General features: G+C 43.7%; 1 protein-coding gene across 4 annotated transcripts in view; it reads left to right on the top strand.

The window, feature by feature from the left end:
- RAB28 (RAB28, member RAS oncogene family) overlaps positions 1-12,044 on the top strand; it is a 79,772-nt gene that overhangs the window by 57,347 nt on the left and 10,381 nt on the right. For all 4 annotated transcript variants that reach the window (XM_060279069.1, XM_035111945.2, XM_035111947.2 and 1 more), the window contains one exon: positions 10,103-10,206. In XM_060279069.1, coding sequence (XP_060135052.1) covers positions 10,103-10,206 — 104 coding nt within the window. The remainder of the gene's footprint in view (positions 1-10,102; positions 10,207-12,044) is intronic.

Genomic DNA, 12,044 nt, shown 5'->3' with positions numbered 1-12,044 from the left:
GCACGAGCACAGTCTTTCCTGGTAGGGTACTCCTCTCATCCTGCCCTCCAGCACTGCAGAGGGGAAAACATTCAGTCTTGCTTTTGTGAACAGCCTTCGGTAGTTTGGCACTGTCAAGTTTTGAATATAGGCTGCTGGCTTAAAGACATGCCCATATTGTACTCCTACTGCCAATGGATTGCAGATCGCAAGTGATTGATGTCGTAGATCACTGTGTGAATTATCCCAAAGTCTTTGCTTTAAGGTCTTTAGGGCACCTTCATATCCCAGGCAATAGAGTTGGGTGGGTGACAGACCTAAAGCAGTGGCTTTTCTCGCCATGGTTTTCTGCCATTGGCTGATGTATTCCTCATTGTTCAGGTATTTATACAGTCCCTCCCCAAGTTCAAATACTACAATCTTGAGCCAATGTTTTAGTGCAGCCCACCATGCCTTTGTTGAAATTGGGCATTCACCCGTTTCTAGCAGGAGTATGGAATTTCGCACACAATTGGGCACCTGAAGCAAGGATCGAATAAATTGTGCTTGGAAGCCATCTAGCTTAGGCAGGTCCCCATCCTGCCAGACATTTGCTGCGTACAGGATTTGGGGGACAGTTTTTGCATTGAATACTTTTAGAGCTGCCGGTACATACTTGCCGCCCTTTGTATGGAAGAATCGGAGTATGGCTAGTTTTGTAATCTCCGCCTTTTGAAGGGAGGTTTGCCAGTGGTACTTCCATGATCTTGTATGGTGGAATGTTAGTCCTAAATAGCTGAAATGTTTAATCTGTTCAAGTTCATGGCCATCCAGCGACCAGTTTAACCGGGAAAAGCTTCTTTCAAATACTAAGATTTTTGATTTTTCATAATTTATTGTTAAGCCATTTCCAAGACAATATTCAGAAAATTTCATCAACAGGTGTTTCAAACCCGGTCTGGTGCGTGAAATTATGGCCGCGTCATCAGCATAAAGCAGCAAGGGGGTCCTTCTTATACCTATTTTTGGAAGGTGACCATCTGCGTCCATTAGGCACTCTTCTAGATCATTTAGGAATAAGCAAAACAATGTTGGGGCCAGGACACAACCCTGTCGAACCCCCCTACTCATTTCGATATTATTTGATAGCTGTCCCTGCTGACCGCATCGGACCTGCAGTTTGGTTCCGTTATATAGGGCTTTTATAAGAAAGAGGAGACGCTTGTCCTGTATTATCTGATCTAACTTGGTCCACAAATGGGATCTGGGGACAGAATCGAATGCTGACTTCAGATCCATAAATGCCACAAAGAGCTTGCCCTGAAGCGGCCTGGTATATTTTTCGGCTAGGAAAGACAGCATTAGGCAGTGGTCTGTGGTTGAGTGATTCTCTCGATAGGCTGCCTGGGCTTCAGATAGGATGTTACTGATAGCAGGCTAATTGGCCTGTAATTTGAGGGTTCTTTAGGGTCACCTTTCTTGAATATTGGGACGACTATAGCATGCTTCCAGCTTTGTGGTACTTTGCCTGAGCTGTTTACCACTGTGAAAAGGGCCGCCAAAAGCGGAGCCCACCAGAGCTGGTTGGATGTTATAAGTTCCGCTGGTATAAAGTCTTTTCCCGGGGCCTTGCCATTCTTCAGTTTCTCCATTAATGTATAAATTTCCTCCACTGTAACTGGTCTCCAAAGAGGTAACAGTGCCAGTTCTGCACTGTCAGCTTCCTGAGAACCGATGGTAAGGTTTGAATTTTCCATAAATATATTTCTGAAGTGATTCTCCCAGACCTGGGTTGGAATGGCGCAGCTGGGAGTTGAAAGGCTAGTTTTCATTGAGTCAGAGACCAGTTGCCAAAAAATTTTAGTTTCATTATTTAGTGAAGCGTTCAATAACAAGGACCAGGAGTTTCGCTCAGCTTGCCTTTTCTTTGAGACCAAGAGGGCTTTATACTCTTTTTTCAATTTAAAGTAGGATGGAGGTAAGAGATTTTGTCCAGCATTTCTATAGTCCATGTACGCATTCCTTAAAGCTTCCTTCTTCATACGGCACTCTTTGTCAAACCAATGGCACCCTTTGTTAGTGTGGGACTTGCGGTCTGAGTTTGTATTTACAGTGACCACATCCTGCAATGACTCAATGAGATTTTCATAGGCAGTCAGGGAGGAATCTATGGAAGAGTTGTTTATTATAGTTGTTCTTAATCTAATTGCAGTTTGTGAGTTCAGTCTATTCTCAGCTGCAGTTGCTGTCTCTGGTGTCCATTTTTTCCTGCGCAATTCAGATTCATTTGCTTTATCTGATTCTATGTATTCTGTGCCAGAACGTGGGTTTGAGTTTTTACCAATTATGGACATGATTAGAGGTAGGTGATCGCTTTCAGTCCTATTATCTATATAGAATTCTGTAATTAATTCAAAAGCCTCCCTCGTTGTGAGACAGTAATCAACTGTGCTGGCTCCATTTGAATTTAAAAATGTGTACTCTCCTTCTCTATCCCCGGAATGCGTTCCGTTTACAATGATAAAATCTAGACTTATGAGTAGCAGAGCCATACAGAAGCCTGCAAAATTGATTTGACAGTCTTTCGACAATCTTTCCGGGGGAGGGTTTAATGAAAAGGCGCTATTTTCCCTTAGGTCTTCTAGTATTGGGAATTTTCTTTCCAGTCCGTCCTCGTTTGAGCCTATTCTGGCGTTCATATCTCCCATTGTGTAGAATAGTGCACCGGGATACTTAGTTTGGCAGGAATGCAGGAAACTGTGTAATTTACGCCATGTGCTCTCAATCTGTGTTTGCACTGTATGCGGTGGCATATAGACTGAGACAAAAATGATGCTCTTGGGTTTTAGCTTCAATATAATTCCCAGCGCCAGTTGCTCGTAGACCAAAAATTCAGACACCTGTGGAACCAAATGGGTAGCCACCAGAATTACTAAGCCCCCGCTTGGTCGTCCCCTTCCAAGCGGTTTGGATGCCTTGATTTCGTATGCCTGATAACCATCCAAAAATATGTTGGCAGTTACCCAGGTTTCCTGAAGCATAATTATATCGTATCGCATTATATATTCACGAAATGCCTCATCCCCTAATTTATTGGTCCAGCCCGCGATGTTCCATGAAATAATTTTAAGGCTGTTCGATTCATAAATGGCTTGGCTTCATTGTGGTGGAGAAATTGTTATCAGATCTTCCACTGATTCGGTAATAACACAGCCATTCTTGGGGTATATTGAGTGCTGATTTCCTTGGGGCGGAATTTCGGTGATTTCTGGATTTACCATCAACAGTGATTTTAGCTGGGTTGCTGCGGTCATCGGAGGGGCTTTGTCTTTTCCTTCATCGAAGACAATTAGGTCTAACTCAGGTTTTTTAGGTGTCCCGTTTCCCTTGTGAGGAGCATCACTTAGCGTTGCCTGGGCGGATTTTATCCGAGATGGAGATGAGGTGTTGCTGCGGGGGTTACTGCATGTATCCATCTTTGGTAACCTTTCCGAGTGACCCTCTGCGCTGTATTGGGTGCCCTTCGGCAAGGAGGGCACTGGTTGCTTGGGATCGGTTCGTCTACGTGACAGGTTTGGCATTAGTTGTTTACATTCTGTGTCTTTAAAAACACGTCTCACATCTATATTGTAATTCAGCAGATGGGCTCTATATTTCAGGAGCTCTTTAGGTGTAGTTGAATCAGAAAATGTCAGCATAATCCTGGTATGCTGGGAATCCATACAGAGCAGATTTATCATATTCAAATTTTCACATTGGATGTTAAGCAGACATTTAAGGTTTCTCTTTACACTGTCAATTGATTTCCAATAGGGAAGTTTGCCGTAGTAAGGATAAATATCAAGGGCTACTTGAGTATTTTGTAGGATCAGACCCCTACTATCACTTTTGTTGTTTTTATTGCTTGTGGTTCCTCGCTTATCCAGTCCAGGTTGGTCACACCGCTGTGCACAATGTTCTTGGGGGTGAGCAACACTGTGGTCAGGCTCTTTAGGATTAAGGGGGCTGTTTCTGTTTCTGTCCACCAGGAGAACCAACTCTGTCATAAGAGACGTTATCCTTTCTAGTTTAGTATTAATCTCCTCAACTGTCCTAACAGTCAACAAGCAGTGGTCAGCCAGTATTTCCACAAAGGGCGGTGTCCCCTCGGATATTGTTTCCTGGAATATTTCCTGGATGCTCACGTCAACATTTTCCTTTGGGTGATTTTCACCCATTAAAGGGTCTTCTATCTGAGAAGGTGCTGTATTTGGTGAGGTAGGTTTTGCCGGTTCGGGAACTTGTGTTCTTATGAAGACGTCCAATTTGCTTTGTTTGCATTTTTGCTGTGGGCTCGTTTGTGGAGATGCAGCTGGTCGCTTCTTTTTCCTGGACATTTCTTAGATATTAGCCGCTTCTAAGTTCTGTTGTGTCAATGAGCTCGGCGTCCTCCCAGAAGGGAGTGATGTTGTTTTCCCCTTCTGCTGATAAAAACATTCCCCTAACCATTTCAGAGGTTGATATCATAAAGGTACGTTTTGGAAGGATTTTTAATTCACCAATATTCTTATAGCTGGGAATATGAGAGGATGAGAGACGGCGGGAGCTTCTTGAATTGCTCTCTTTCTGGGCCACTCTTCACAGAACTGCTAGGCACAAGGTAGGAGCAGGGTGTTTATTCTTTCAGCCATAACACTCTAGAATGGAGTTCTGGCACCTCTCTGCTGCTCCTCTGGCTCATGGGGAGACCCTTAGCAGAGCCTGAAACGGACATCCTCTAACAGCAGGGGTCGGCAAACTAAGGCCCGGGGGCCAGATCAGGCCCAACTGCCTTCAGGATCTGGCCTGCGGACTGTCGCGTGGAGATTCTGTTAATTCGGGCTGCGGCATTCCATTCCCCCCCCCACACACCCCGCAGCAGCACCTCCTCCCTCCCTCCTCCTGGCTTCTCCCCACCCTGCCTAGAGGAGGAAGGGGGCTAGCTGATTGACATTTTAAGCACCGCTCATCCTCCCTCTGCTGCCACTGCCCTGGTGCTCCTGTGTGCCAGAGAGCAGAGCAGACCAGCTCCCTCTGCCCACCCACAAGAAGCAGTGGTGGTGGTGGCAGCCCCTGGGAAGGTATGTGCAGGGGCTGGGGGTGGAGAGGACTACTTGCCCCCCTCACCTCTTCTTCCAGCTCCCCGCCCTCCCTGTGCTGCTTCTCCGGCCCACTACAAGGTCTGAGGGACCATGGCTTTTAAAAAAATTGCCAACCCCTGCTCTACAGCTCTGGAGTGGGTCAACTTGCAAGCCATAGGTGCACTGGGGCTTTGCTGAGGCTCTCCCGACTAACAGCTGATGTGCAGAAAGAAACTCCCTGAGTGTCAGCTCTGCAAAGTCGCCCTGTCTCTCCTGGTTGCTCCTGAAAGGGAACAGTGTTGCACTATAGCAAAAAAACAACCAAAAAAGAGTCCCATTTCTAGTCATTAAAGGAAGGGAATCAATTTATCCATTTAAGGGTGCAATTCTATACTCGTTCAGGAGCGATCTCCGTTGAACAACGGGATTTACGTCTAGGTAAGAGCTGTTTCCTCTATGGTCCTGGAATCCTAAAGCTGCTGGGAATAAATCCCAGCGAACTCAGTGAAATTCAGAGTAGACACAGTTAGGCTAGCACTGTGAGCTTTGTTAGCACTGCTACAGGGGCGTAGCCAGGATCAAAACTAGGGGGGGGCAAGCCATGGTCGTTCAGGGGCGGGGCCAAGGCACAGAAGGGGAGGGGCCACAAAGTGGGCGGGGCTAAAGGGCCAACGGGCCTGATGACATCGTGGCGGTGGCAGCAGCGGCCACCATGTGCTTCTGGGGCTGGTAGCGTTGGCGGCTACCCTGCTTGGCTGGAGAGGACGGGAGGGTCGGGCAGGCGAGAGGGGGTGGCAGGGCGGGCGAGGGCGAGGCAAGACATGGCCGCAGCCACGACGGCTCCGAGGCGTTGCTGCATATCAGCATAATATTTCAACCATGGTTCAAGCCCCACCTTAGGGAAAAAATCCTGCATTGCAGGGGGTTGGACTAGATGACCCTTGTGGTCCCTTCCGACTACAATTCTATGATTCTATTGATATATTACCATAGCATATGCATCAATCTGCTTTCTTGAATTGTCCTACTCCTAGGCATAGCATCTAACTCCTAGAGGCCTAGGTGCCCCCCCCCCCCAATTACTGGTAAATACCGTATTTGAAAGAGTCATCCCCCCCATGTTGATGGGCTTTCTATGTGGGGCTTATCTGCCCCCCCTATTTTATTAAGGATGGAAGATGGAGGGAAGGAAGGAAGAAATAGAGAGAGAGATAACTCATATTTGTGGGTGTCTCTGGATGATGGTGTGATGCTGGAACTCTGCAGCAAGAGGACGGGAGGGTCGGGCAGGCGAGAGGGGGTGGCAGGGCGGGCGAGGGCGAGGCAAGGCATGGCCGCAGCCACAACGGCTCCGAGGCGTTGCTGCATATCAGCATAATATTTCAACCATGGTTCAAGCCCCACCTTAGGAAAAAAATCCTGCATTGCAGCGGGTTGGACTAGATGACCCTTGTGGTCCCTCCCGACTACAATTCTACGATTCTATTGATATATTACCATACCATATGCATCGTTCTGCTTTCTTGAATTGTCCTACTCCTAGGCATAGCAGCCAACTCCTAGAGGCCTAGGTGCCCCCCCAAATTACTGGTAAATACCGTATTTGAAAGAGTCATCCCCCCCATGTTGATGGGCTTTCTATGTGGGGCTTATCTGCCCCCCCCTATTTTATTAAGGATGGAAGATGGAGGGAAGGAAGGAAGAAATAGAGAGAGAGATAACTCATATTTGTGGGTGCCTCTGGGTGACGCTGTGATGCTGGAACTCTGCATGTACAGGAGCCTTGTAAGCAGCTTTCGCTCTGCTTGATTTACAGCAGGCACGTCCAACAGGTAGATTGTGATCTACCAGTAGATCACTGGATGTCTGTGGTAGATCACTGGTAGGTCACTGGCACCCCTAAAAAAAGCTCACCCAAAATTTTCCTCCTCCCTCAAAAAAGTTGAACTATGACCTGAAACCCTAAACAAAAATGGGCCTCCCTCCTAAAAGAAGCTCAACAAGTTTGACCTAAACCCCCCAAAACAGGGCTTCCCTTCCTTTAAAAAAAACTCAATAGCTTTGACCTGAACCCCCCAAAAGGGGGTAGATCACCCCCAGTTTTAAACTCTGAGTAGATCAGAGTCTCTTGGGAGGTGGCCACCCCTGATTTACAGTATACAGATGCAGGAGGAGGGGCAGACTAGAACACCAATGCTTTTTATAAACATCACTGTGTCTGTCAAAGCTACAGCCCCCCCCTTTCTTATTCACTTCTTTTTAGCCTTGCAGAGCCACCTTATTCAAATTGAATCCTCTGAGTCTGCACCCTCATTAAATCGCCAATAGAACTCTTAATGCTCCTGAATGCTCATTAACAACTGCCACTTAAGAACAATAGGGTGAAATGGTCAGCTATCGAATCTTGCCTGGGGATATATGCTCCATTGTCTTAACTGCTTAACTACTGGTAGCCACTTTGCTTTATTTATTTGATGTGTTTTTGTTACTGCTGTGTCCCCCCCCCCAGCAAGCGGAGACTTAGCTGCTCTTGCTAAAGCAAAGCCCTTTCCACTTCAGTTTTTGGAGGGGAAAAGTGCTGGTTATGGTCTGTAAAATACATTAATTTTTTTGCTTCTGGGGGGGGCAGCTGCCCCCTCCTGCCCCCCTGCCTACGCCCATGCCCCGAAGTAACCAAGGTATGCCATATAAATGAACTATAGGAATCCTGTTAGGTCAAAACGTCTCTCTGACTAACTTTCCAGAGTGTGCAAATTAAAGACCTCCAGTATCATTTTTAAATAAAGCATTTTATGTTGCATTTCCCCCCCAGTTGATAATCAAATGACCCTATTGTTCAGACTTACTAGATTTACAAATTTACAAGTTTTCACAAGTCAGCTGGGTCCCTTCCTCAGGAAATCACTTGAAGGTCCCCCCCCCTGTTGACATAAAGAACTTAGTTGTCCTTAAAACCTTGTGAATGTACTTGCTTATAATTTGACAGCATTGAATCAACACTATTATGGGGACTTTGGTGCAATAAAAAGAGAAGCTGTGCAATATAGCTTCCAGTTACATTAGGATTAGATTCGAAGAGACTGGAATATGTACAATAAAATCCATGCAGGATTTGAGTTCAATTTTATGTGATTTGGGGTGGCATTTGAAAAATTTTCTATACCCACAGTGGGCCTATACTTGTACAATTTTTTTTTAAAAAATGGGAATGCATGAAATCTCATGAAATCAAAATATGTGGTATTGCATTTGTAATGGTGATATCTGAAAGTTTTAATGAATTGTCAAATTCAAGTAAGTTGGTTTCAGAGGTAATATGCTTTTCCTGCAACGATAATTTACATCTTTGGCAGGGACAGACTTCCTAGTATCAATTGAAATAGGCACTGTTTTTAGGATGCCATCTCTCTCTCTCTCTCTCTGAAGAGTACTAATTAAAACCACAAGTATTGCATTGTTTTCAATCCCCCCCCCAACCGGGTGTTGTGTTCTGTTTTTTTGGTGGGGAGAGCTCCCCCCCCCCCCCCGTTTCAAAATTCCTGGAAATTTTATATTTCTACTCCTTTCATATATTTGTACCAAACACAACTTATCTAATTACATGCACAATTGAGACAACATTCTATATAATATTTTTAATATTAGTGTGATATGCAGCACAATCCTATAAATGTTTATTCAGAAAAAAAGTTCCACTTCGTCCAATGGGATTTACTCTCCTGTAAGTACTGTATTTGTAGCAAAGACTTTGGGATAATTCACACAGTGATCTACGACATCAATCACTTGCGATCTGCAGTCCATTGGCAGTAGGAGTACAATATGGGCATGTCTTTAAGCCAGCAGCCTATATTCAAAACTTGACATTGCCAAACTACCGAAGGCTGTTCACAAAAGCAAGACTGAATGTTTTCCCCTCTGCAGTGCTGGAGGGCAGGATGAGAGGAGTACCCTACCAGGAAAGACTGTGCTCGTGCACCCATGATGTAGATTCTATAAAACACATTGTGCTGCACTGTGGGAAGTTTGAGCAAGCTAGGGCTGAAGTGATTTCACCCCTGCTAGCCTTGCTCCCAGGAAAATCAGAGGATTTCTATATCAGGTTCCTATTGGAAGACCGGTCAAATGCCAGAACACTAGCAGTGGCAAAGTTCACAAGAACTAATGTTTCCTACTCCAAATTTGAGTAAGATGTCTGAGTGGTTTGAGGGCGGGGTGTCCCAGCTGTGTATCGCTTGGTAACGAATTGATGGGTCTATGGACCGTAATAAAGATTGTTGTTGTTGTATTTGTAGGATTGCTTTTAACTGGCCAAAGGAAGCTGTTCATCTTAGGATAGATCTTATTTTGTCAAAAGGTTAAAAACATTTATTTATTTTTGTATTTTTGTCAAGAGGTATGCCAGATGTCACCATATATGCATGCCTTTTTGCTTCTCCGTCTAGGGGGACTCAAAGGTGAAACAAGACAGTGTTCTTGTGCCTTTAATGGTGGTATGAAGAGCGAATGTTGGCAAGGTCAGCTTGTAAGGTGAAAAAAGCAAGGCCTGGTGAAATGTCTGTTTCTGTACCATTATTAAAGTTTGAGTCATTTTCAGATTGCACAGGGTTCTTGAATGCGGGGAGGCTTCTAGGCATGTTGAGTTGAATATGCTTTGAGTCTCACCTTCAGATCTTCCCACTCAATAGGAAGGTAAGGGATGGAGTCAGCCTCAGAAGGGAATGTTGGGGACAGGGCTGGCTTGTGCAGCCCAGCTCCCACTTTGGGTTCTGAATTTCATAATGCTTACAGCAATATTGCTTTCTTCTGCACCTGACTACCCTCTTTGTGAGTCTGTTTTCCTCTTGCTCCCCCCCCTTACTTTCACCTCTCCCCTTTCTTTTTTTCCAAAGAGAAGAGAACAGGGCGGTAATGCCTTTGATGTGACTTCCCTTAGGTCTGAGTGTGTTTCACCATTAAAGGCAGCATGGTAAAAGATAAGAGTTTTAGAATGTGTTTAAATATGTGCTATTACATTAACCCCACACTTTCCTTTCCTTATATAGTTGATCTGGAGCATCTGCGGACAGTAAAAGTTGATAAGCACCTTCGATTTTGCCAGGAAAATCATTCTAGCAGTCATTTTGTGTCAGCCAAGACAGGTGATTCCGTAAGTAATATGATGAATATTGTTAAGTACTTATTACAGGTACATTACTAAAAGGTGTTTTCCCCATTCTCCATAACTTTTGTGAACTGAGTTATTTAAGAATGCTTTTTAAAGGAGAAACATTAAAAATATAATTCAGGTTTTTATTTTGAAACTCTTCCTTTGTTCCGTATTTTGTATTTTTTGTTTTGATCAGATTTCTTCTACTGAGGATACATTAGTTTCCAAAAACATGCATAGCATATTAAAGTTTGCATGTTTCTGTGGTTGTTAATAATGAATATACATTTTACATTGCTGATTACATTTTAAGTAAGCATTTCTTATTTTGCAGTTTCAGAATCATATAGCCATTCATGTAATTTCTAAAATTTAATACATTATCTTTTCTGAAAGACATTTGTTTGGTCTCCCCCCATATTTTAATATCCCCCCCCCAAAAAAACCCCCTAGCTACATCCCAAATTCTCTGACCAAGTTTTAATCTAAGAAACTACTGGATATTTTCCAGCAATACAAGGCTTCAGTGAACAGATTATGCATTAGATAAGAGTTGTCCGAATACAGCAAAAAATCAGCAATTCTAGGACATCAATCTGCATCCTGTCATGAAATAAAACATCCTCAGAATATTAGTCCAACAAGGTCTTTCTCATGGAAACCTCCAGCACTTTGGAACATGTTTGGAGTAAATGTAGTCTGCAAAGGCAGCCTCTCTTTCATACCAAACCAGGCTATTAACTAACTGTAGTCTGTGGGCTGTTATTTCTCTATTTTTTCAGCAATCAAATACAAAGGTTGAATAATCCATTATTATTATTATTTTAAAAACCACATTCTGTGGTGCAACTTTTTAAATTGTTGCTTTTATCTTTCTGTTTGCCCTTGTATTTTTATCTGCTGGCTTGCATTCTTTTGTTGTTAATTATGTGTGTCATTGAAGGGAAGGATATCAATTAATTTTTTTAATTTCCAGCAGTCTTCTCCACCTGAACCTGATTTGTAGCCCTAGATTAAGCCTCATGTTCTTGTTTCCTGTTTGTTTTTGAGATATTATTTTATTTATTTTATGCATTTATCCTTTAACAATTGTAACCCACCCACCCACCCACGCACTAGAAACCAATAACCTCCAAATGTTAGAAAACCTCCAAGCACATTAGAAACCATACGATGGTCAGAAAACTATCCAGCCAGGCTCTTCCCATCAAAAAACAAAGCAGTTTACATCTCTCTTGCCAGGCTCCTTCCCTTCTAGTAAGCCACCACTTCCCTATTCACCCTGAGAGTCTTCACAATTTGCTTTTGAAGCTAAATTTAGATGTAACGAAGCAGGACTTGTACAAGCTTCCTAAGACGATGTTTGAATGAAAATCACCTAGACCTAGAACAACAAATGGTGCATAGGAGCGGGTTAGACTAGGGCCATGAATGGAAAGGCTCTGTGGGCTAGCTGCAGCCTCTGAGCTTTGAGTCTGTCTTAGCTGGTGAAGCTCTGACCATTGTGTGAACTATCAAATGCAAACGTAGTTCGTGTTCTTTTGGTCATCTTTACAACAATCTGTTTTTAAGAAACCTAAAAGGTATGGCTCACTTAAACTCAAATAACTAAGACATTTTCTCTTAGGATTATCATTGCCAACATTCAGATCTCCTGCCCTTTTATGAATTTTGTTCCATCCAAAAAATATAGGTTTATTTCATCCTCCACTTGGGGATTCAGTCATTTAAGTCATTTAAGTATGAAGCCGAAATCATGAATTATGGCTGGACCTAGTCGCAAAGCCGTTATTTCTGCCAGCCTTTGAATGTTCTGCAAAAGCAAGAACAACCTAATA

The sequence above is a fragment of the Zootoca vivipara genome, chromosome 9 (genome assembly GCF_963506605.1).
Source record: "Zootoca vivipara chromosome 9, rZooViv1.1, whole genome shotgun sequence".
NCBI lineage: Eukaryota > Metazoa > Chordata > Lepidosauria > Squamata > Lacertidae > Zootoca > Zootoca vivipara.
This window is presented reverse-complemented; position numbering and strand designations above follow the sequence as displayed.